At 37.3% G+C, this 25,814-nt stretch overlaps 3 protein-coding genes across 4 annotated transcripts; all 3 read left to right on the top strand.

Annotated features, from left to right (window-relative positions):
* The first annotated feature begins 723 nt into the window (after positions 1-723).
* Positions 724-1,448, top strand: LOC121237781 (oleosin H2-like). The gene has a single exon (XM_041134661.1). The coding sequence runs from the start codon at positions 807-809 to the stop codon at positions 1,275-1,277; it is 471 nt and encodes a 156-aa protein (XP_040990595.1). The 5' UTR covers positions 724-806; the 3' UTR covers positions 1,278-1,448.
* A 586-nt stretch (positions 1,449-2,034) lies between these two features.
* Positions 2,035-6,812, top strand: LOC121237780 (AP-1 complex subunit mu-2-like). 2 transcript variants are annotated; one of them, XM_041134660.1, is made up of 11 exons: positions 2,035-2,407; positions 2,626-2,772; positions 2,856-2,918; positions 3,051-3,227; positions 3,313-3,416; positions 4,045-4,152; positions 4,281-4,377; positions 4,578-4,675; positions 5,498-5,639; positions 5,757-5,879; positions 6,417-6,812. In XM_041134660.1, exons 1-11 carry the CDS (start codon positions 2,279-2,281, stop codon positions 6,513-6,515), a joined length of 1,287 nt encoding a protein of 428 aa, XP_040990594.1. In that variant the 5' UTR covers positions 2,035-2,278; the 3' UTR covers positions 6,516-6,812. The 2 variants fall into 2 exon arrangements, 1 of the variants encoding a protein (XP_040990594.1); XR_005934971.1 differs by lacking the exon at positions 6,417-6,812 and adding an exon at positions 6,127-6,384 and having other exon boundaries at positions 2,079-2,407; positions 5,757-5,959.
* A 3,116-nt stretch (positions 6,813-9,928) lies between these two features.
* LOC121237280 (probable small nuclear ribonucleoprotein F) lies at positions 9,929-22,603 on the top strand. Its single transcript, XM_041133959.1, has 5 exons — positions 9,929-10,078; positions 11,138-11,225; positions 11,320-11,357; positions 20,567-20,631; positions 22,257-22,603. The coding sequence occupies exons 1-5, from the start codon at positions 10,076-10,078 to the stop codon at positions 22,324-22,326; spliced, it is 264 nt and encodes an 87-aa protein (XP_040989893.1). The 5' UTR covers positions 9,929-10,075; the 3' UTR covers positions 22,327-22,603.
* The last annotated feature ends 3,211 nt before the right edge of the window (positions 22,604-25,814 follow it).

Below are 25,814 nucleotides of genomic sequence, written 5' to 3'. Positions count from 1 at the left end.
AAAATTATATTCTAACCCTCTTTTAATTTTATAATTTTTTTATTCAACTTTTTTTTTCTTATTTTTCAAAATTCTATAAAAATCTTAATTCAAACTATTTTTCTATTATTAACAAATTATCTCACAACTATTTATAAATGTCTAATTCCATTTCATCTGTATAATCAAACAAGGACTAATAACAAATTATCACTTGTTTGGAAATAAATCTCATCCCAAAATTCTCATATCATCTCATCATATTTTCATTTCCAAGCATAATTCAAATACAAAATTTTCAAACTACTCATTACAACCTTTTCAAATTAATCATTACAACTTTCTCAAACTTTCAAATAAAAAATAATTCAATTTTTTCAAACCTTCAAATAAAAATAATATTATAAAACTATATATATCATAACAATATTTTATTTTTTTAATATTTTTTATTCAACATTTTCTCTCTCATTTCTCAAAATTTAAAATATACTCAATTCAAATCTTCTCACTACTATTAACAAAATATCTTACTAAAATTCACAAAAATCTGGCAGCGTCTCACCCCAAAACCATCCTAAGTTTGGAGTACTCAAAAGTAAGACATCAGCCTGCTGGAAAGCCATCCAAAGCGACATGTTTCTCATGCAACACTCCATCCATCGAACAAGTGTACTCACCATACTCCACGTGTTCACCCTGCCCTCTCGTTAAAACTCAACCCCATCCCTTTGATAGAATCATAAGAACCCCAACCTCTTGATCATAATCTCCATCTCTCAAAGAACCAGATCCATTATTTACGAGCCACGAAATTAAACCAAGACATGGCTGACCAGCGCCACCAACAACGCCCCACCGATGCCATGAAGGGCATGTTCGCAGGACAAAAAGGTCAGGCTCAGGGTCCCCCTACTTCAAAAGTTCTAGCAGTCGTCACTCTCGTACCCGTCGCCGGCTTCCTTCTCCTCCTGTCCGGTCTCACACTTGCGGCAACGCTTATCGGCCTCGCTGTGTCGACCCCGCTGTTCGTGATGTGCAGCCCTGTTTTGGTTCCGGCAGCAGCAGTCATTGGCTTGGCTATGACCGGGTTTTTGGCATCGGGAGCATTCGGTATCACCGGGATTTCGTCGCTTTCGTGGATAGCCAACTATCTGCGTCGAGCAAGACTGCCGGCCGAGCATCTCGAGCACGCAAAGCGACGAGCCCAGGAGACAGCGGGTCAGATGGGGCAGACGGTCTCGGGGAAGGCCCAGGAAACAGCTGGAAGAGCTCAAGAGGCCGCTGGGAGGGGGTGAAGAAAAAAGAACATGGAGAGTGTTGTGTTGATCCGAGGCCTTTAAGGTTGTACTGGCCGGCGGATGTAGGAAAAAGAACATGAAACTACTCTCTTTTTGTCAGTGTCTGCACTCTGCATGCCTTTTTTGACTTTGTAGGCGTAGGGTAAAGTCTGCAATGGATGAACAAATATTACACGACGATAATGAAAACTCTCTCATTATTCTAAACTCAATTAATTTAAGAGAATAAAAAATAAATAAATAAAAAGTAAAAAAAAAAATATGGTGCATAAAAAATGATGAGTATCAAAGTTATTTATAGTTATTTCAAATAAGAATAGTTATTTCAAAATTAAAATTACTTTTAATAAAGTAAGGTAATTATATTGATTAATTGTGAAATGGGACGTTTTAAAAAAAATAGAAATTAAGTTAGAAGAAATTACTTGAAATATATGAGGATTGAAAAAAATAATATTTAAAATTAAAAAAATAGAATTTTACAAAAAAATTTCATGTGTAACTTTGGGACTGGTGCTTTCACTAATTAGGAATCTTATATTTAATATGAGAGAATATATATTTACTTACAAAAAGAAAAAGAATAAAAATTAAGTTCTCTTTGTTTTTTTCTATCATTTTTATCTCATCTAATTATTATAATTATTTTAATTTATCAAATAAATAATTTAACATTTACAAATTTTAAAATAAAAATAATATTAAAAAAATATATTTTAATAATATTTTATTAAATTTTAATTTTTATCCCAACATTTTTATCTCGTTTAAATGGTTACTGAATTTAATTTATTTTTTCTTTTTATTTTTCCTGACAGAAAGAAGGAAAATCATCATATTCACTCTCGAAATTTCAACCTCCCCCGACTTGATACCTTCCTTCTCCCATTCGCTTTCCTTCTGATTTTTTTTCCTCTTGCCGATTAAAAGAGAACACACGGATTTTGATAACTGTGAACTTGAATCGAGATTCCTGAATCTCTCTTTTTCTCACAGAGATGGCCGGCGCCGCCTCGGCGCTTTTCCTCTTAGACATAAAAGGCCGCGTCTTGATTTGGCGCGATTACCGTGGCGATGTCTCCGCAGCTCAGGCCGAGCACTTCTTCACCAAGCTCATCGAGAAAGAGGTTCGTTCTCTATTAGCATCTTGAGTGAGAAATCGCAAATTCAGTTTTCAGACCGATTGATTCATTTTTCTCATGTCTACCACTGCAAGTTTCACTTTTTTATTATTAAAACAAAACGGTTAGTTTAAAGAAAAAGGCTCCGGCACCAATAGTTTCAGTTTGATTTGCATGGGGGAAAAAACCCGATTAATTTGATACCCTCGTGATCTCGGTTTCAGGGCGATCCGCAATATCAAGATCCAGTGATTTACGACAATGGCATAACGTACATGTTTATACAATACAATAACGTTTACTTGATGATTGCCTCGAGGCAGAATTGCAATGCCGCCAGCCTTTTACTCTTTCTACATCGTTTAGTTGATGTAAGCCGTTTTGTTGATTCAAACTACAAGAAGAAATATGTATATTAGAGATAGAATGGGGGAGTTGATAAGTATATTTTCAGGTGTTTAAGCATTATTTTGAAGAGTTGGAAGAGGAATCCCTCCGAGATAATTTTGTAGTTGTGGTAAGAGCATTTCTCAGCTTTTATCAATATTTGTATGTTTCTATGCTCTTTGTGACGGAATGGATACGGAACTTTAAGGACAGGTTTTAACGAATTTGCACACTGATGATGTGCCTTTTGTGAATTTACAAGTATGAATTGCTCGATGAAATTATGGACTTTGGCTTCCCGCAATACACTGAAGCGAAGATTCTTAGCGAATTTATCAAGACCGATGCTTACAGGATGGAAGTTACACAGCGTCCTCCCATGGCTGTGACAAATGCAGTGTCCTGGCGTAGTGAAGGGATACGATACAAGAAGAATGAAGTAGAGTTATCTTTTGTACATGTTCTTGTAATTAAAATGAGACGCCATCTGATATGTGTTTGAAGCTTTGTTCATCATAAATCAGGTTTTCTTGGATGTGGTGGAGAGTGTGAATATACTTGTCAACAGCAATGGCCAAATAATACGTTCAGATGTTGTGGGGGCACTAAAAATGCGAACGTATTTAAGGTACATCATCATATCATCTTTTTTGTAATTTGTTTAAGCTTGTGAAGAGTTCATTAAGGATGAGAGTTTGAAAGCATTACCTGTTCTTATGACACAGTTAGTTGAGCTCATACTATATGGTAAGCTTGATGGCATGCAAATCTACAAATTGAAACTGAAAGCCACCTAAGTGCTGAAGTTACTAATATGAGGGTCAATACTAACCCAAAGCCGAAAGGTACATAAGGAGTCAAAGATCTGGACCAAGTAATTGAGACTCACTAAAATATAGGTGGAACCTCCCCAAGCTAAGGTCTTTTGGACCCACCCTGTAGCCCCAAATACATGCCCCCCTGCCAAAATTGTGTATTAGATAATCTAGGGAATCTCCTATTGGGGAATCGAATCCAAGATGTTTGAGTCTTCAGCTCGCTCCAAGCCCATCCACTGACCACTGGGCTGCACATTGATAAGTATAGATGACTATGTTATGGGCCATATTGAACTCTTGGCAGAATCAAGGTAACATTCAGAATAGTGTACGATAAAGGTCTCAGTTCTAAGAGAAACCATATATGAAAATTATAGGGAGGATATGCTAGTCTGTACTTTCAAAGGATTACACTAACCATGATCAATTTTGTTATAGTGGTATGCCTGAGTGTAAGCTTGGCCTAAATGATAGAGTACTACTGGAGGCTCAAGGTGGAGCAACAAAAGGAAAAGCCATTGATTTGGATGATATGAAGTTCCACCAGTATGTATGATTATTTTTCTCATTCAGTTTCTCTGCTGGTTTATGATATTTCCTATGTGAACACTTTCGAAGATAAGATCTTCTTTGTTCTTACTTTTTCTTCATGCATATTCGTTTCCCTTTTCCAGGTGTGTACGTTTGGCTCGATTTGAAAATGACAGGACAATATCCTTCATACCTCCAGATGGATCTTTTGACCTGATGACATATAGGCTCAGTACTCAGGTTCATTTAGTGTTGTTTGCACCGTAAATGTTCAGCGGCTATTTTGATTGCTGTTTACATATATTTTTGCCTCCATTGCTAGTCAAGATGTACTTAAAATTATACGATCATACTGCATGGGGTTAATCGGTTGTCTTGATTTTCAGTCATAGTCACTTTGTATAATTTATTGTATCTAAGCTCTTTATTTATGGTTTCAGGTAAAACCTCTCATTTGGGTAGAAGCACAAGTTGAAAAGCATTCTAGAAGTCGTATTGAGATCATGGTTAAAGCTCGGAGCCAGTTTAAGGAGCGCAGGTAAATTTTTTAGTGTTATCCTAATGCACATTTGGGCTTGTTCTTGGTGGTAGAAACAAAGTTGCAGTTCAACCTCAATAACTGATTTTATACTAGACTGATTAGGACCCATTTGTGGTTTGTTTTAGCGGTTAATAGCCCTGCATAACTGAGAAGGCAGAAACCGAGGTTTGATGTTTCATGAAATATAAAAATTGGCCTTCTTCCCGAAATATTCTTCCAGTAGTGTTGAAGACACATCCAAATACACTTTTCGTGTGCCATTTGTGCTTTTTCTGTTCTTGAGTAGATAAAATTACAAGCAGGTGCTTTCATGTTTTAAAATCTTTGAGACATATGGAGTTTGGACATTTGACGGCAGTGAAATGGTAGGACTTAAGTTATCTAATTATTTGGTCCAGACAGCATTAACTTTTGGGGCCTTTGAAGCGTTTGGAGTGATTTTGTCCTCTTTCTGTAGAAAATTCTGTAATTTATAGAGTCTGGAATGGCTTAAAAAAAGCTCGAGATTGGAATGGGTACAAATCTTCATTTCGAGGGGTACAGGCACTTTTTTATTTTTATATTGATGCTGAATCCTTCAATTTTTGTTTGAGTGGAATTCTCAGTTCTGTTTGTGGCACTTTTTTTTTTGCGGAGGTGGATGGTGGGTTTGGGTCTTCATGTACTACGTAAAAACATTATGTATGCCTCTGGGACAATGAAGTGCTTCATGGCCGTTGCTATAGTTTTTTATTTTTCTTGATCTATATAAAAAAAGTAAAAAAGGATAAGTTAAGGCCATAGTTTCTGATTTGATTCCCTGGTTAATTTCTATTACAGCACTGCCACAAGTGTTGAAATCGAGTTGCCTGTGCCATCCGATGCTACAAATCCTAATGTGAGAACATCGCTGGGAACTGCTACATATGCTCCCGAGAATGATGCTTTGGTTTGGAAAATCAAGTCTTTTCCTGGTAATAAGGTAAGAACTGGTCTAGATTCCTTTTTCCTGCATGCCATTAGCAACTGGGTAACTATGTCATTTGGTGCAACTTGACCTTTCCATTCTTAACCTTGTTCATAACGTGGAACCTTTTAGGAGTATATGTTGAGGGCAGAGTATATCCTTCCTAGTGTAACTTCCGAAGAAGCTACTCCTGAAAGAAAGGCTCCCATCCGTGTGAAGTTTGAGATACCATATTTTACTGTCTCGGGGATTCAGGTATGTGTTCCTGCATCTCTAGTAGCTTGAAGGATCTATGAATCTTGTTATTTTGCCTCGCCTTTGTGTTTTCTGATGAATTGGAATAGAAACCAAAAGCAGAATACCATTTGTGTTATGTGGTGAATGTAGTAGGGTAAAATCTTTAAGCAGCATTGTGAAGAGATGCCTCAAAATAACTACGGTTTAAATGGCAGGATCAAGACTGACTAGTGTAAAATTGAAAAACTGGGAAGGATTAATTTCTTTGGGCTGCCACTTTGTTATGTACTTTGAATTGCATGCCTCTTTTCAAGGTTCATCTTGGACTTTTGAGAAAGAGGTTGTCCCGGTGTTGGTACAAATACGCTTAAAGCGTGCTTAAGTGCGCCCGACGCATTCACCAACACTGGGTTGTCCCGCACTTTAGGGCGGGTAAAATGATATTTCACATGAACCATGATATCCTTTTAAGGTTTTTCTTTAGTAATCATAGATGCAGCAATGAAATTATGATAGGTCACAGTTACTGTACTCATATGAATTGGGTTTTTGCAGGTTCGATATCTCAAAATAATTGAAAAAAGTGGATACCAGGCTCTTCCATGGGTGAGATACATAACGATGGCTGGTGAATATGAACTAAGACTAATGTGAAGGCTGTTCTAAATAAAATTACTGTCCATACCTATCAAAAAAAATTACTGTCCACTGTGGAAGAAGTTTGTTTCCATAATTTTGGTGGGTGCATTAGGGTTTTGGCTCTTCTGTAGTTATTTTCCTTCCAAGAGTAATGTGAAGGCCGTTTTGTAATAGGGGCGCTCCCACAAATTTTTGAAATGTAAGGATTGCTTTCTTTCTAAGGATACAGTAGCTGTTCAAAAAGTTTAGTCTGTTTATTTTGTGCGAATCAGTCATTTTTGTTGTGAAATTGAACAGTGAGATTTCATTCAAGTGGTTTGGATTCAGAGATGAGTTAAGATGGATTGAGATGGTTTGTGAATAATAGAATAAAAGTTGAATTATTTATTATATTTTGTGTGGAAATTTGGGAAAGTTATTTTAGGGTTTGAAAAAGTTGAATTGTTTATTATATTTTGTGTATAAATTTGAAAAAATTATAATGATGAGATGAAATGAGCTGAAATGAGTTAAGGTGAGTTTTGAATACAAACGAGGCGTTTTTGTGTATGATTTGGCGTTTCTTTTGCTATCTTTCTACCGTGAAAATTATGGGAAGTTTCAACTAGATACTAGATGGAGCTTTCAAAATCTGAAGCATTTGTTTTTCAAATATGGATGTTTTGTAGATTGTTTAATGATTCCTAAACTTTAATATGGATGCTACATAATGGGTAAAAAAAAAAGCAATAATATAAATCGTTAAATTATAAAATAAACCCAAAAGTTTATATTCTTTTACAAAATATTAAGCAATAAAAAAAAATAAAAGAAGGAAAACCTCCCTTTGCCCTTTGGATGGAGGATGCTGGGTGGGATAGAAAACCCCTCCGGGAACAGCTTGGTTCTGGCCACTCAGAGATGGCTTAAGGTTTGGGGGGAGCCGGAGGGATGTTCCTACCTCCCACTCATGAAGGCTTGAAACTTCGGATTTAATTATATTTAATTATTATTTTAATTTAATGGTCTGGTTTTGTTTATCTTCATTTTAGTTTTTTTTTTTTTTTTAAAAAAGGAAAATTGATTATCTTTTTCTGACGTCTATTTAATTTCTTTTATACATATGGCATACACGTGACTTGTCAACTAACACATATTGAACTTTTATTAGTTATACTTTGATTAATGAATAAAGATGATCATTCTCTTATCTTTAAACCTAATTTAAAAGTGAATAAAAAAACAATTAAACTTAGATTTTGTATGGAATCCTTATACGTCTATAGGCACATCTACAAAAATAAATTACGCACTTAATGTATCATTTTAGTTTCCAATCAAGTATGTTGGCATTTTCGAACAAGTATACTCATTTCTAAGCACTATACAACTTTTGAATATGAGCTTCCCATATAACATTGACAAATGCAATGTCATATCAACATCTAACTCACTTTTGTTGCGAGTTTGCTTAGACAGAGCATTTCTCTCTTGTATTTATCCCAATTTTGTTAAATAAAAATGCCTCCACTTTTAGGACGGGGACTACCCTATTACCACCCTCACATGGGTCAGGGGGAGAGTTTGGCCCTGGAGCCCCCATCTATATGCCAAAAGGCAGATTGGTTCCTACGACCGTCCGCCCCCTCCCCCGGCCCACCCAAACCACCACAAAATCTATTGTCCAAAACCAACCAGAAAAAAATTTCAAAATCATCCAAAACCAAAATCTAATAAAGAGAGAGACATACTTAGGGTTGTGAGGCAGGGTTGACGATAAGAGAAAGAGAGAGAAACAGCGAGGGGGTTTGGGTGAGGGTGAAAGCAGGGGTAAGTTTACTAGTCCGGACTAATAAGTATTATTAGGGGTGTAAATTTAAACCAGGAAACCGGACCGGACCGGTTGGACCGGTTTTGAACCGGTCCGGTCCGGAACTGGTTCTTGAATTATGCAAACCGGCTGGAACCGGTCCGGTTCCGGTTCTAAGATTTCCCGAACCGGACCGGACCGGTTGAGGAAAAAAAATATAAAAATTAATATTTTATATATGAGTTATATATATAATATATAATTATATGTGAAATTTTTATATATAATATATATAATTATATATCATATATGAAATAATTTCATATTATAATTTATAAATTATAACATAAAATGTTAATCTTAAATATGAACATTTGTAATTTGTTTGATTATATGTTATTAATATAATTATATATAAGATAATGTTATTATAATTTATAAAATAAAAGTTTAATCTTAAAGATAAAAATTTAATTGATCATATGCTTTAAACATAAAAAATATATATTAAATTATATTATATATAGTCTAATATATTATATAGCTATACTAATATATAAGTTTATGACTAATACTAATATATAACTATACTAATAGTATAATATTAATACTATTATATAGTCTAATATATTATATAGCTATACTAATATATAGTTTATAACTAATACTAATATATAACTATACTAATAGTATAATATTAATACTATTATATAGTCTAAAACATATTTTTTTACTAAAACAGATTTTTTTACTAATATATAACTATACTTTACTAAAACAGATTTTTTTAGTAGTGCATATTTTGTAATAGGAATAGATTTTTTGAAGTAGTTTTTTTTTTTATTAACAGACTTTTATTTTTTAATGATAAACTTACATTTTAAAAAATCGAAAAACCGGACCGGACCGGACTGGAAACCGGTAAAACCGGAGATACTGATTTAGGAGGGTAACCGGTGCGTAATCGGTTTTGAAGAATACAAAACCGGTACATACCGGTTCGGTCCTAAATTTTGTCCAAAACCGGACCGGACCGGATCGGTTACACCCCTAAGTATTATTGTTGGTTTCGGTCCATATAATCTTAGAATTTTGTTTTCCGGTCTGGTCTCAAAGTGTATTTTTTAAATATATATTATTTTATATAGTAGTTATATAAATTAATCATGTAATTTTCATCTAACTTATCACCATTGACCATATAAAATGTTAAATATACTTTAACAAATATGCTATCAATTGATTAATATATTATATGATAAATTATAATATTATATGCAATGATACATAATATTTTTTCCTTTCATTTTCTACTTTTTTATTTTATTTGGAGTTTGGATGATATTGCATTTTTCAATTTCTCTTTCTCTATTTTTACCTATAAAAAAATTCCCTTTCTCTATTTTTTGCTTTTAATTTTATTATGATGATTGCTAATTTTCATGGATGGATATGAATAATTTTGATGATTTTTCATACTTTTCTTTAGGTTATTTTCAAGAACAAAATGTGTAAATAAAACTAAATAGTTGATGTTCAAAATTGGAAAAAATTATGAGTTTTTGTTTTTGTTTTGTTTTTGTGGTATAGTTGGGCTGGAAATACAAATACACATTAGAATGTAATTTTGGGCTTTTTATATGTTTGACCCGTTCTGACCTTACTGAGCCACAAAAACGTGGTGATCCCTCCCCACCCCCAAAGAAAAAAGTCATACCTGTTGGTTGGTCACTGCCGTCTCTCTCGCAGTCTCTCCCTTTTTCTAGTGTCAAATCGTGCTTCAGCAATGGTAAGATTCGCAAACTAGGGATCTATATTTCCTTGTAGCTGTTCTCGCTTAAATGATTGGTTTCATTTTGGGTCGGTATGGGGGTTTTTGGGTTCCTGGGTAAATGGTGGAGAAGAAAGGAGAATTGTGTCCTGGTTTGAATGCATTCTTTGGTGCATGACTGTTTTTTGGTTTTGTTTGGCTCCTGGGAAAATGGTGATAGAGAAAGAAAATGCATGTTGAATATTATCAGATGCGTTTGAATCTGTTATTTGGTATATCATAAATGTGGAACCTTTTGTACACGAATGTTTTCTGGTTTTGTTTGAACGCTGGGTTTGGCTATTCTTGGTTGGTGATCAAGAATATTATATTGTATCGCAACAAATACAGTTCATTTTCACTTGATTTACTGCTTACTCTTTTGATTTAAATCTTCAACCAGTTTCATGAACAAAATGTTGATCTATGACTGGTACACTTCCTTTGCCTCCGCCATTATTATTTTAAAACAGCACATATTGGGGCCTTTAGAAGGAAAAAATTGCGAGAGATGTCTCATTCTGATTCTTAATCACTGCTACGAGAGAGTTTGCCACCTTCTCTTGCGAGTGCTTCCCTGTTCTCTCTCTCTCTCTCTCTCTCTCTCTCTCTCTCTCTGACATCCATCTCCTCTTGGGTTCTCTCAATCTGAGCTATGCTCCCTCTCCCTTTGCTATTTCTCTTCGTACTCTTCCTCCTTTGACGACATAGTAGTGGCAGTGTTGGAGCACGTGCGGTGGAATCAAAGAGTTAGAGGAGGGACTAGGAAGTGCTCGTAGGCTAGAGCTCAGCTCGAGTTGGAGCATTGTCCAATTTCAGTCTGGCTGAGCTTGAACACCGGCATTCCAGCTTTACTTGAGCCAATATTTATGTTGAGCAAAGCCTGAACAGCTAATATTTGGCTCGGTTCGGCCTCAATTACAGCCCTAGTCTACTACATTAATTTTTTTTTCTAGTTTTATTATATTTTTTTGTGTTTGACAATATCACAGTTCAAATATAAATTATTTACTTAATTTTCATGTTTTTATATTGCAGAGCATACCAGTTAACCCGAAACCTTTCTTGAACAATTTGACTGGAAAGCCTGTCATTGTGAAACTGAAGTGGGGAATGGAGTACAAAGGTCGGTGCTTCTTACAACTTGCTAAACTCAAAAGATTTTGGTGATGCATATACCTAATGCATTTTAAATCTCTTTTAATTTGGTGGCCATTCAGGTTTTCTTGCTTCAGTGGATTCATACATGAACTTGCAGGTGTTTCTTTATAGTTTTTATTTTTTTGTTCCATATGCTCACCTCATGTTTGTTGCAATTTGATTGTTTTTTACATGTACTTTTTCCAAATTTGAGTGAGTAGTATATTATCGCTTTGACACATGCAGGATGGGATCTTGTGTGTATTCATTGTGGTGATAAACAATGGAACGATATTAGTAGAAGTAAGAAGAAATTTGTCTGCATAGTTGGGAATTGGGATAAGGCTGCTTGTTTTGATACCATGTGAAATTTTGAAGTCACAAAATGAAAGTTTATGGATGTTGCTTGAATTAGAAATAACCCTTGAGGATCAATAAATTTTCTTACTTGTCAAAAAAAAAAAAAAAGAAAAAAAAAGAAAAGAAATAACCCTTCTATCATCATGGTTGTGTTTTACATTGCCTGGAAAATAATTGGAGGAGAATGATAGAGAAGTGTTAAAGCTAGATGTATAAACTTCTCTTTCTATGTTTGGATTTCTACTCTGCATGTTGAATTGCCCTCTAAATATATATTGCCAAATGTCTTTTTAAGTGCTATCTACATTTATCTTTTTGCATTGATCATGGGCAGATACGATGTTTAAAAAAGAATTGTACATAAAACTCAACTTGCTTCCTTCACTCTTCACCAATTATGGGAGACAATAAGGCAAGCCAGTGAGAAGTTAGACCCTCCCACTTTTCCCAACTTGCTTTGAGTTCCCACTTAACTCCCCAAGCACTAGGGGTATTTCCCACTAATTCAGACATCTTTTCCTTTATACTTTTCTTCACTTCCCTCAGTCTAAGTACAATGCAAGTGTTTCTCGTGAACTTTAAGATAGTTTTTTTAAAGTTTAGAAATCCAAATTATATCATAACCCTATAAAATTCAATATTTATGTTCTTGCTCATGTGCAACATCTTATTGGGTCAGGTCTTTCATGGTTTTTGAAGATTAAACTATTTGGAGTCTAGGGTGTCAAAACAGTTTCTAATTAATCATTTATTTCATGAGTCAGGGTTAGTTTGTAATCAAATGCTGATCTCATTTCATGAGTTACAGTGACTTGCTTTGCTTTGGGGAGGTGTGTTTTTGTCCCAATAGGGCTTAGTGTGTATATTGGATAGGTTTCTAATTTCTCCTTATTGGGCAATGTTCATTAGGGCCTCTCTATTATGGCTAGGTGTTTTCTCTTGTATACACCCAGTACTTGGTTATGCCTATTGATATTAATACATTTTTTTTTATAAGGTGATATTAATACATTTGCACTTATAAAAAAAAAAAAAAATACTTGTGAAGAAAGGGTTTTTGGTTATTGAGTCGAGGCTAGAAATTCCTAGGAGTTTCCAAGTGTCTTCTATTTATTTTCTTTGAGTTTAATTAGATTCTTAGTTTGCTGGTCAATTCGGAGACTTAATTCTTGTAAACTAAGGACAGCTTAAAGAATTTCTTAGATATACATACTTCAAAATTTGAGAGACTTAAAGACATTTTAGGCTATTGTGTCTAGAGTGTTGTTTTCCTTCTCTCTCTTATTTGTCTTCTTCCATGTTATTGTTCAGGTCACTTTTTCACACACATTTACATGGTGAAATCATCTCTCGCCTTCCTTTAATGATCCCATATTTAGATCATTTATCTTAAACCCCTTTAAAATCTATAGCCTTGAAATTTTCATAATGTTTAGTCACCAAATAATCCTAATTGCCCAAGATCCTTCACCAGTAAATTCTTGCAGTCAGTTTGTTTGATTTCCATGGCCTTATTGCACTCAAATCCTCCGTATTAAACCATAAACTTCCTACAAATTCTAAAACCATCTACTTCAAATAATAAACCCTCAAAAATTATATTTTCTTTCCACACTAAAGCATAGGACGAGCACACAAGGCAGGTTGTCACTAATTTTTCCTGCTTCACATAATCTTAAGGATTGAGATGAGATTTACGATTTGGATTATGGATCTTATATGAACCTTAGTACGGATTACCTATAAAAAAAGAAGCCTCAATAAGGATTAATTGGAAATTGAATTATAAATAAAACCCCTAGGGGTTGGCTCAAGTGGTAAACGCCTTGGGCTTGGGGGTATGCTCCCCTAGGTCTAAGGTTTAAATCCCCTTGGGTGCAAACAATCTCTAGGGGCCATCGGACAAGGGGAGTTTCCCCTTGAATTATCCGATGTGCACTTGCGGGAAACTTTGTCGAAAGCCTGTACACCCTTGGGATTAGTCGAGACACTGTTCCTGGACACCCAGTGCCAATAAAAAAAAGAACTATAAATAAAGTTTTTCTTGTATAACTCACAATTTTGTCTTGTGCAGCCCATCATGTTTGAATAGTATTGTAATCGAGCCGAGCCGAGCCGAGCCGAGCTGGTCTTTGACTTGTCGAGCTTGGCTCGACTCAAAACACTCGAGCTCATGCCCGAGTTTGAGATTTTTATTTTTTTTTGTTCGAGCTCGACTTGGTAAGCTAAACTCTTAATTCGAGCTCGTCCCACAAACGATTAAGCCGAGCTGGAGCTCAAATTGTTTATTTTTTATTTATTTTTTAAATAAGATTTAATAATTAATAAATTAGATAAATAAAAAAATAAAAATCTAATATTGAATTTGTATAACTGACAAGTAGAATCTTTATTGAATTATAAGATTTTAAAAATTTATAAATAATTAATATCAACTAGTTGATATTTATCCATAATAACAATATATTATATGCCTACATATATATATATATATATTTTTATAAGTAAGAGATCAATATTATATATATGAGAGAAATAAGCATAGCCCTTGTACACAGGAAGAATACAGAAGGATCCCTAATTACATACTAAGAGCGATAAATTAAAGACAAGAAATCATGCACATTATCACCATGCAATACAATAGCAGAAAACCAGCACATTAAAGTGTGGAGAAAAAAATTCTTCAACTCGGCCATTGTGCGTTTCTTATCTTCGAAGCATCGCGCATTCCTTTCTGACCAAATGCACCACATCATGCACAACGGAATCATTTTCCACATTGCAACCACTTGATGACAGCCTTGCATCTTCCTCCAACAACCCAACAAATCCACCACCCTCCTAGGCATAACCCATGCAACATCAACCCTTGGAAAAGTCTCATCCCACAACACCCTAGTAACCTCACAGTGTAATAAGAGGTGGTCCACAGATTCTCCATTCTTTTTACACATATAACACCAATCTATCACTACACATCCTCTCTTCCTCAGATTATCCGTGGTCAATATCTTCCCAAGAGCAGCATTCCAAACAAAAAAAGCTACTTTAGAAGGCACACGAGTCCTCCAAATATTCTTCCAGGGAAACGGAGTATGCTCTTGTGTTGTCAAGATGTTATAATACGCCTTCATTGTACATATCTTATGATCATAAGCCCTCCACATCAATCTATCTCTCGGCGCCCTATAAGTCCCCATAGAATGTAATAGGCTAAAAAAACTGAAACAATAGATAATTCCCAGTCATGGAAATCCCTAATAAAAAGAATGTTCCACTGATGCGCCCCATGAGCAAATGACCGCACATCCGCCACTGAAGCCTCCCTATTACCTGCAATGCGATATAGAGCCGGAAAAGTCCTTTCCAATGCTTGATCTCCACACCACACATCCCTCAAAAAACTGATTCGATTGCCCTCACCAACAACAAAGCGAATTTGATTTACAAAACTTGGCCATCCCTTCCTTATAAATTTCCATACACCCACACCATACCCCCTTTTCATTTCGTTAGAACACCAACCACCTCCAACGACACCATATCTAGCATCAATAATTTCCTTCCACAAAGATCCCTCCTCCAAATGATATCTCCAAAGCCATTTCCCCAATAAAGCTTTATTAAAAGTTCTCAAATTACACACTCCCAACCCCCCCTTCTCAATTGAGACACATACTGTCTTCCATCTCACCAGATGAAATTTCTTCTCCTCCCCATGCCTCCCCATAAGAATGCCCTGAAGAGTTTCTCCATCTTGTTCACCACCCTATAGGCATAGGAAATAGCGATAAAAAATATGTAGGAAGGTTAGTGAGAGTACTCTTGATGAGAGTGAGGCGGCCCCCTTTTGATAAATACTCTCGTTTCTAACTAGCCAATCTTTTCTCTACCTTCTCCATCACCCCATTCCAAATAGCTCTATTCTTGAAAGTTGCTCCCAACGGAAGGCCCAGATATTTCATTGGAAGAGAGGACACCTTGCAATTCAGCAGACTTGCTAAACTACGGATATTAGAAACCTCACCCACTGGAACCATCTCAGACTTGTCAAGGTTCACCTTAAGCCCTGACACTGCTTCAAAACATAGTAAGAGTGCTCGTAGAGATTGTACCTGGCCAGCATTCGCTTCACAAAAGACTAAGGTATCATCTGCAAAAAGAAGGTGTGAGATGATAGTAGGGCTACCAAAACCATTGCCCACCTGAAAACCAGATAAGAAACCTCCCCCAACAGCCACCTGCACCATCCTACTTAAAGCCTCCATTACTATAACAAATAAAAGAGGAGATAGAGGATCTCCCTGCCACAAACCCCTCGAACTATCAAAAAAGCCAGCGGGTGTGCCATTAACCAGAACTGAGAACCGTGCAGTTGCAATACAATGGTGCATCCATGAAATCCACCTAGCCCCAAAACCACACCTCTCAAGCAGGTATAAGAGAAATTCTCAATTCATATGATCATAAGCCTTTTCCATATCAAGCTTACAAAGAACACCAGAAACACCCTCTCGCAGTTTGTGGTCCAAACACTCATTTGCAATGAGTACCGAATCAAGAATTTGTCTCCCATGAACGAAAGCGTTTTGGGACTTAGAAATAATAAGTTCCATCACTGGACTAAGCCGGTTAGCAAGAACCTTCGAAATAATTTTATAAACACTACTAACCAGGCTTATAGGACGAAATTCTTCAATAATTGAAGCCCCTTGTTTCTTGGGAATGAGAGCAATGAAGGTCGCATTAAGGGATTTTTCAAACTTTTGAAAAGAGTGAAATTCACTGAAAACCTGCATAACATCACCTTTCACAATATCCCAACAAGTTTGAAAGAAACCCATTGAGAACCCATCCGAACTAGGCGCTTTATCCTTAGCCATGCCAAAGATGACCTTGTAAATTTCTTCTTCAACGAACGGTCTCTCCAGAACACTCGCACTTCGCGAGTCAATTACCTCAAAAGACAGGTCATCAATCTTCGGCCTCCAAGAAACTGATTCTGTGAGAAAGGTCTCATAATAATGTACAATATGATTTTCTAGCTCAAGAGGAGAAGATAGCACCTGCGAGCCTGATAGAAGTGACTCAATATCATTGTTGCGCGGATGTGCATTAGCCACTTTGTGAAAGAACTTCGTACACCTATTTCCTTCTTTCAACCAAAGGGCCTTGGATTTTTGACGCCATGAAGTCTCCTCTGACAATAGAACCCTCTCCAGATCTGCCATAACTCTGCCCTTCCTCAAAAACTCCTCCTCCAAGGTATCTCCCAATACTTCTTTCCCCTCTAACTCTTGTAGCTCCTCCAACAATGTAAACTTCTGGTTGTCAATGTGGCCAAAAACTTCCAAATTCCACTTCTTCAAGTCTTGTTTCAGAGCTTTCAATTTACTTGCAAGAATGTAACTTGGAGTACCAATAAATTGATATGAAGACCACCAAACACCCACCCTCTACAAACCCTTCCGCTGTTAACCACATGTTTTCAAACTTAAAATACCGACGCCCCTTGTGAATACCCCCACAATCCAGAAGGATAGGGAAATGATCTGACTAAACCGAGCTAATCGTTTCTGACTCACTTCTGGGTAGTGAGCTTCCCACGAAGGCGATACTAGGAATCTATCCAATCTCGACCAAACCCGCCCGTTTGACCACGTGTACTCGCCCCCCACAAGGGGGAGATCCATGAAATCCAGATCAAAAATAAACTCGGAGAATTCTTCCATGGCCACCGAATACCGATTATGTCCTGATCGTTCGCTAGGAAAACGAATGATGTTAAAATGACCCCCCATACACCAAGGCACATCCCATAAGGAATACAAACCCGCCAACTCCTCCCACAACCCTCTCCTATCCCTGTCCGCGTTAGGATCATAGGAGCCTGCAAATGCCCATTCCCATCCATCATCTACATTTTTAAATAGCGTCGCAACCGAGAAATCACCAATACACTCATCAATCGACTCAACCACTTTTTTATCCCACATAAGTAACACTCCACCTGAAGCTCCCAAAGATGCCAAATAAGTCCATCCCACATGCATGCACCCCCATAAACTTTGCACAATTTTCCTATCAATAAATCGCAACTTTGTTTCTTGAATACACACTACATCTCCCTTCCATATCCGCAATAATGATTTGATACGAAACCGTTTATTGCGATCATTGAGCCCCCGTATGTTCCATGATAAAATCTTAGGCTGCATAAAAAACTATATTGCCCCTTCCTCTCGATCTATCCCTTCTGCCACTTCCTTCTTTTACATCATAATTAATAGAGCAAGTAAGCTTTTTAAGTTCCCTATTCCGTTTAGAGGCTAACTTCGAATGGCTAGCCTCAAGAGCAATGAGGAGAGCCTTAAATTGTTTTTCATACCCCTCCAAACGAAATCCCAATGACAGCTTGAATTTCCTCTACTTTCTTGAAGACCCAATTTGACGAACTACTCCCATAATTAGAGCTGGGAGGGAGTGTACACAAAGAGTTAAAATGGCCCCCTCCTCGCCAGAACTAGCAGGAACACATAATGCCAATTTCGAACCACTCACCTTCTCTAGCTCAAAACTGCAATTTTCAAGCCCATCCCTGGGTTCAACATTGGATTCAACACTCGATAAAACCCTCAGTGCCAAATCCGAGCCACACACACTCTCTCATTGAACACTGAAATTATCAAGCCCAACCCCCCACCTTATTCCCTTCAAAAGAACCCATTTCCAGAGAAAACAAACCTGTCAGAGACCTCAGAACTTGGTCCGACGAGTTTGAAAGCACTGGAAGCACTGTTGTGCCTCCTTCCGCCACACACGACTGATTTTGCACCTTTACCAACGGCAGCCCACACGTCGGCGACGGAAAATCAGCCGTCAAAAGCCCATACATTTCCGACTCCTCTTCCATCTCGCCCTCCTCGAAATCCTCCCGTCTAGGTGACAGCGCCGACACACCATGAAGGTCGACCGGGACCGGCGTCCCTTTTTGGGCCGGAACGGAGTCCGTCGAAGGACTTAACGGCGTCTCAGACGTGTGACTCAGTTCTGGATCCGAGATATCGGCAGGCATCTCTTGAACTGATATCTCAGGAGGTTGACCCTGCAAAGCCCTCCAGGCCTTCTTTGGGCCTAAGGCCTGACCCGGCCCATGACTCTTCTCCAGCCCAGCCTGCCACGCGTTACTGGGTTTTGAACTAGAGCCCTTCTGCCGGTCCGAATCCTGGCCCATAACTTTTGAACCCAAAACCAAACCCATGTCCAACACTCCCTTCCCCTTAACGCATCCTTTAAGTCCTAGAATTTCTTCCAATAACATCCCCACTTTAATCTCCATGTCACCCAGAACCCTCAACAGATATTCTTCATTTGGCCCCAACGATTTCCTGCCATCACCCCCACACCTCTGCACTTCCTCAAACACACCAGACACCGCTCCACTCACTTCACACTGCCGTACCTTCTGTGCTTGGAGCACCTCGCTGTACGTCCTTGAGGCATCTACCTTCAGCAATGGAACACCACCATTTCCCCTAAAAACCTTCAACTTATCTGCCTGGGAGGACCATGGGACTCTGTTTTTCCCACTCAAACCAGAGTAATTAGCTGTAAGTTCCTTCAAAATGGCTCCAAATTTCCTCCATCCCTCCCCCTTCTTACCTTCTGGAACAACTACATCCCTCTCCTCTTTCCATGCCCTAATTCCGAAAGGGAAAAAAAGCTGCCATAGAGATTACAACCCCTCTGCACCATTGACATAGAATTTCCTGTTCTACGTGTTCTAAGAAACTTTGAAGAACCCAACGCCCCCGCACATTCCTTCACTATAAAGCCCAACCACCCCAAAGCTTCATGATCCAAGGAGATGTATTTCACCACTCTACGGCTACTCTCGGTGATTCTCCACCTCCTATCATTCTCCTTTCTAAATGCAAATGACTTCTGTTCAATAAAAACCTCACTGTGCATTCCCATCGAAAACCAACCAATACACTAACACTCTAATCACCAACTGTACTACACTGCAAAACTGGACTACACACTAATCACCACAAGGAATTATTGCCATTGAAGAGCAAAAAAAAAAAAAAAAAAAAAAAAACCAACGAAGCAAAAAGTGTACGGAGAGAACAACTTAGAAGCCACTGGAGGGAGAAAACTACTATTTGCCTACATATATTATTAATACATATACATAATATGATAGCATATATCTATTTCATATGTGGTTCTCACATACTATTATATGAAATTATTAAATCTTATCGACTAATTATTGTACCAATTAAAAAATATAGCTATGAAGTATATTCAATATATAGACATAAGTAATTAAGTTACATATTATATATTTAATTATAAAAGTGCTATGCTTATATTATTAGCTAATACATATATATGTATATATACATAGGTGTATGCATATATTTATCAATATATGAGTGAGCTTTAATTGAGTCGAGCTAACGAGTCGACTCAAGCATAAACGAGTGGGCCTTAACGAGCCTTAGTTGAGTCGAGTTGAGTTTTGTCAGATGTGTCATTTACTAATCAAGCGGGTATGTGCTTTCATGGTCTGGTTTTTTTTTTTTTTTTTTTTTCACGAGTCGAGTTTGATTCGAGTTTAACCGGGCAAGTACCGAGCGGACTATCGATTAGACTGGTTCATTTACAGCCCTGCCCTATGTTTGAACCAATGTAATAGTGTGAGTAAGAATAAAAATAAATTTAGAAATCCAATTATATTCTTATAAATGCAGACATTAATGCTGAAATGTGCTTCAAACAACATCATAATGTGTGAACTCTGAAATCTTATATACTTGGCTACTTTCACCCTCTCATATGAGTACATATCTAAATGTCTGTTGTTTAACGTGATGCCTAGTGAATTTAGTGGCTGCTAATGACCCTGTTTTTTGTGTGGGGAATAAAAAAGCTCATATGACATGTTTCTTGCAGCTAGCTAACACTGAGGAGTATATTGATGGGCAATTCACTGGAAATCTGGGAGAGATTTTGATCAGGTAACTTCTCCAATTGTTAGAGTTTCTTGGTTATGGTTTTTGTTGGAATACAACTTGTATGGAAGTTCCTCTTTTTTTTAATCAATGTTACCAAGCAGAATCTTATCTCATATATTATATGATAATTCAACAATTGAGATGTGAATCTCCTTTTGGTTTGACTGGAGAATGTAGAATTTTAATGGTCTTCAAATGAGGTTGGATGGTATAAATTCATTTAAAAGCATGCTTTATTTATTCCATAATATCAACAACAACCCATGAGAGTACTTATAAAAAAAAAAACAACCCATGAGAGTAGAGAAGCGTAACTGGCGTTGGTTTTGTTTTAACGTGAAAAAACTAGATGTCTGCTTTCTCTTGTTAATTGAGTTAGTGTGGGTTAGTTTATGCTTATTTGCATTGCCATTTACTAGACCCGATGCAATTGGTCTCCTATTCCTTTAAACCTCAATTTGACAGACGATCCTAGAAAGTATTTAGGTGTTCTTTTGTATACTTCCTGTATACACGGGCTATGCCTATTTCATTTGTATCAATAAAATTTACCTCTTATAAAAAATAAATTTGACAGAGAATGTGGACTTCAACAAACGTAGGGTTGTGGGTTTTATTTTGGTGTATGGAGTTCTTATTTTTAGGGTTGATTTCTTAGTTATTTTTGGTTCAGAATATTTCTGAATTTTCATAGTCTTAGGAATTTAGGAGTCTTTTGGTTTTTCCAAAAATTTGTTTATTTGTCAAGTTAGGTGTCATTGTCCTAGTAGGTTAAATAAGAAGTGTCAGCAAATCCATATAAAAGAAAATTCTGACACTCAGATGTACATCAGGGGCTCTGATACAGAATCTGATGTAGGACTGCCGCACACAGATATTTCTAGGTTTGATTGATGGGAAACCATAGGGGAAAGATTCAGGCTTCAAAGTTATAAAGCTTGTTAGAAAGAAGTAGAGGGCTTCTTACTTAAATCAGGCTTGAAAGATTGAATTGTACAGATTTAACAGCTGGGAAACAAAACTTTTGGGCTTGTTGGGATTGAAGATTTTCCTGACAGCAGAGATTTTTGTAGGAATTAGGGTTGTTTGGATTAGGACTCAGATTAAATCATGGTGTAAAAATATGATTATGTTTCGGAGCAGAGCTCAAGCAGTTGAGAAAAGTAGGGTATCCATATCTTAGCTGACTGGAGGCTATAGAAACTTCCGAACTGTAGTAGATATGGTGTTGTGGGTTTCGAGTCTGCTGCAACTTTGGAACCGTAGCAGATATGTAAGATAATGAAAATCACCTTTGCGTTTACTTGTGACCTTTCCCTTCTATTGTTTCTTTGTGGTTTGCAGCCAATCTTAAATCTTAATGCACACCAACTATACAAGAGAACCCATAAACTGAATTGCATTCACTGGAAATAGAAATGATTTCTTTTACTCTACTGGTATGTGTGGTTGTGAACACCAAATAGTCCAGTGCTTGTAAATGTTCAATTCCTATGGAAAAGATAATCAAGAGAGGATCTGTGATCACCATGAATAACAGCTGTGGAAGTAGACAGGAAAGCAGTTCTTAATTTAATTGATTTTCTACATTGCCTTCACTGAATCTTGTAATGTTTTTCCATCTGCAGATGTAACAATGTTCTCTATCTTCGCGGGGTACCAGAGGATGAAGAAATTGAAGAAGCTGATAGAGAGTAAGAGGCACTTAAAAGCTGTTCAGTAATGAGCGTAAGAAAGACTCCAGTATGTTATTTTGTTTCCTTTTGAGCCATAGGGCCTAAGCGGTATTTTGTATCCTATCTAGAGGTCTTCTGGATGTTCCATGGCACATGCTAACCATGACTTGAAGGACCCTCATGGATGTATGTACCCAGTAGACGATGCTAAGGTGAGAGTAGTTGGATGCTCCACAGAAATAGCACACTTTGTGGACTAGCCCTTTGACTTGAAATGAACCTAGATTTCTTCCTCTTCATTTACTGATTTCATCACAATGCAAACCTTATAGTTCTAAACTCCCAACAAAATGGCCTAAAGAGTGTTCTCTTGGTAATAAATCGCAAGTTTGGGGGAGCCTGGATCAAAGATGTGGTTTATAATATGTTTGCCATAGGAGTGGAGTCAGACTCAGCGGTCCACCTGTAAGTGTAGAGCAAAAGCTTTATATAGTTTTGTTACATAGAAGTCAATATGCAAACACCATTTATCGGGGAGACTCGTTACAATTATAAAAATGTCAAACCGCCAATACTTTTTTATGTTGGCCGATATGGCAAGTTTCCACATTAATATCGGATTTAGTATTGTTAATAATCATCCTAACAAATGAGCTTATTCTTATGGGCCTATTATGTATACTAATATAGACTATGTTTTTGGAACAATATTATTAATATAATCATACATTCTGTATACTGTGATAGCATTAACTTTTATCATCTTTTGGAATTAGGATTACATTTAGTGCAAAAATAAATAGGTAATTCTACATATAATCGTGAAGTGTTTAAATGCCGCGTAATCACTTTGAAAAAGAGTGGGGTTTATTATTAAAAAATTAATTTTTTTCATGTGAGTCTCATATTTTATTCACTTTTTTAAAGCGATTACGCGATGGTTGCATAATTCACAGTTGTAAATATCTTTTCTATAATAGACCTAACTATTTTTCAAAGGAATTAGTTATTTTTGTCCTTTTAATATGTTGTGTGCGTGTATATTGTATCAAGCACTGACTAACATGATCCACAATTACTAAATTAGAAATTATTAATAGACAAGGGTGTAAATTGGCAAAGTTCTAATGAATAGTAAATAATCGAATTCTATTGGTTTTCAATCGAATTTGTTTTTTTTTTTTTTTTTGGGATCAATCTGTTTATTTTCTCTTCGTACGTAAAACCCTAAGCAAACTGCCACCAGCCTTGCCGGCGAGTGACCTCTCACCGACGTCACAGACAAAGTTGACAGGCCTCGACGACTTCCTTGAGGGCCGACTGGCGTCAGTCCAAAGGAGAGAGAAAACACTACGAAGCGTGAAAACCCTAAGGAACTAGATCTGTCGCCACCCACCTTTGCCAGTGAGACACACCACACCGTCGTCACAAATAAAGCCTATGGACCTCGGCGACTTTGCTGAGGGCCGTCCGATGTCGGTCCAACGTCCGGTGTCTTAGATATCACTATATTGTCTCTCAAAGTACTCTGGTGATCATCTCGAAGGCTCCGTTGGTCGTGTCGTTGACTCTGAAGGCTCTGGCGTCTCCTGTGTGCACGATTTGCAGCTGGAAAGACAACTCTCTAGTACTTGTAGTGAGCATAACCTGGAGTCCAGACAACTGTGCAGTGCTTGCAACTCCCAACGGTTTTCTAATCTGTCTCTGAAATCATGAATGGTTGTTGAAGAAGGGGAGTGGGTCAGTATGAGTTCTTCTATGGAGTTGGTCATAGAATCTAAATCCCTTACACTGTTGAAGGAGGGGAGCATGTTGACCATTACTGAAAGGAGTCGAAGGGTGATATCTAAGTTGGTTCTAGGTTTGACAACAGTACAGTGGCTGGCCAAGGCCATAGAAGTGTGCACTAAGGATAAGAAACAAGATTTTTTCTCCACTGTCAGGGAAGGTCGACGCAGTTTCACAGCACATCGTTGCTCAAATGCTTGCGGACGTTATATGGCGGTGGAGGAGTATGGTGGTGGGGGGAGGAGGAATTTTATTTTCATTCCTGAAGAGGGGGGCAGTGGCTGGAGAAGGATGGGGGAGGTGCTGCGTCGTTTTTCCTTTGGCAAGAGAGGGAGTGACGGCTTGGAAGGACAAGGTGCTGCAGGTGGTGTGGCAGGGAGGGAGAACTTGGAGGTGCATAAAGACCCAAGTACATCTTCGGTGGCGAGGCAATCCTATGTAGCAGCTCTAAAGACGGGACATACTTCGGGGGTTTAGAGTGTGGGGGGTCTGCCAATCATGTCTCAGGACCAGCTTGTCGAGATGCACAATTCTCTAAAGGAGATGGAAACTCAACTTGTCGAGTTGAAGCCAGCGATAACTTTATTGTCTACATCGGTTATTGGCATAGAGACATCAGTAATGAAATGTCATTCGCCTCGTGTAACATAGGGTAGATCGATAGTTGGAATTACACTCTTGGTCCCTGAAGAAACTATGACTCCCTCATCAGAGTTGAAGGAAAAGGGTGCATTGCCGAGGTCTAAAGGAGATGTAGGATCCGCTACCACCCCAGAGGTGAAGGGACTTGATGTCACCCCAAAATCTCCAATGGGGACCTCGATACCATTAGAGAGAACCAATGGAGTTACTGGAGAACTAATGAGTTTGGCGTTGGTGCCTTATGTAGAGGAATGTCTAGAGTCGGGAGTGTAGTTTGATGAGGATATTGTGGCTCCCCTGGTCTCTCTTCCTCCAATAGTGAATTGGATTCTTCCTAAAGTTAACAAGATTCAACAGTTTGTGAGAATTTCACATAGAAGATGTGAAGACTAATTTAACAAACTAATTACTACGATCGAGGCAAGCTTGAAACCAAATCAAGCTTCAAGAAAAGTATAGCGTTACGTCTTTTTTCGACAATCAACTAAGATGTTAAGGGTGGTAGTTCAACTAGAGGAAAGTCTAAAGGGAGGGTATTGTGAGGACGGGAATCAAGGTGTTGGGTTGGGATTGGTGTTCAGGTAGAATTTTAGTTTTACGAGAAACAAGAGATTGGGGTCGGGCCTGATGTACTTTGAATTGGTTTTTTTATACGCTTTTTGGGTCATTAGGGACTTGTTGGGTCATTTTGGACAATGTGTTTTCTTGTATACATTCACTGTACTTGATTTCTCCTTTTGATATATACAATAATTTTACTTATCAAAAATGAAAAAAAAAAATCAAATTTATTCATTAACGGGTTTTATAAGTATCTTTCAAACAATTTATACATGTATATAGAAAACATTTTCATTTCCTTCTTATTTTTAAACACTTTTGTAAAATTAAAAATAATATTATAACATAATAAATATGAAATTATTCGCTATATCGTTTAATAATCTATTAATTTGGACTTATCAAAAAAATAATCTATTAATTTGGGAAACTTCTCTAATAAAGTTACTGAAATGTGGTCGAATTTTGACTAAACTGATTCCGAGCGACTTGTAGAGTAATATTGTCTATTTACAACTC

Source organism: Juglans microcarpa x Juglans regia, chromosome 6S (genome assembly GCF_004785595.1).
Source record: "Juglans microcarpa x Juglans regia isolate MS1-56 chromosome 6S, Jm3101_v1.0, whole genome shotgun sequence".
NCBI classification, from domain to species: Eukaryota; Viridiplantae; Streptophyta; class Magnoliopsida; order Fagales; family Juglandaceae; genus Juglans; species Juglans microcarpa x Juglans regia.
This window is presented reverse-complemented; position numbering and strand designations above follow the sequence as displayed.

Bases quoted from the DNA above. Each gene is read 5' to 3' on its own strand.
- LOC121237781 (XM_041134661.1), top strand. From the start codon at position 807: ATGGCTGACCAGCGCCACCAACAACGCCCCACCGATGCCATGAAGGGC.
- LOC121237280 (XM_041133959.1), top strand. The intron at 11,226-11,319 runs GTCGGTGCTTCT...GTGGCCATTCAG, and splicing joins GTGGGGAATGGAGTACAAAG to GTTTTCTTGCTTCAGTGGAT. The intron at 11,358-20,566 runs GTGTTTCTTTAT...TGTTTCTTGCAG, and splicing joins ATTCATACATGAACTTGCAG to CTAGCTAACACTGAGGAGTA.
- LOC121237780 (XM_041134660.1), top strand. From the start codon at position 2,279: ATGGCCGGCGCCGCCTCGGCGCTTTTCCTCTTAGACATAAAAGGCCGC. The intron at 2,408-2,625 runs GTTCGTTCTCTA...TCTCGGTTTCAG, and splicing joins CCAAGCTCATCGAGAAAGAG to GGCGATCCGCAATATCAAGA. The intron at 3,417-4,044 runs GTACATCATCAT...ATTTTGTTATAG, and splicing joins AAAATGCGAACGTATTTAAG to TGGTATGCCTGAGTGTAAGC.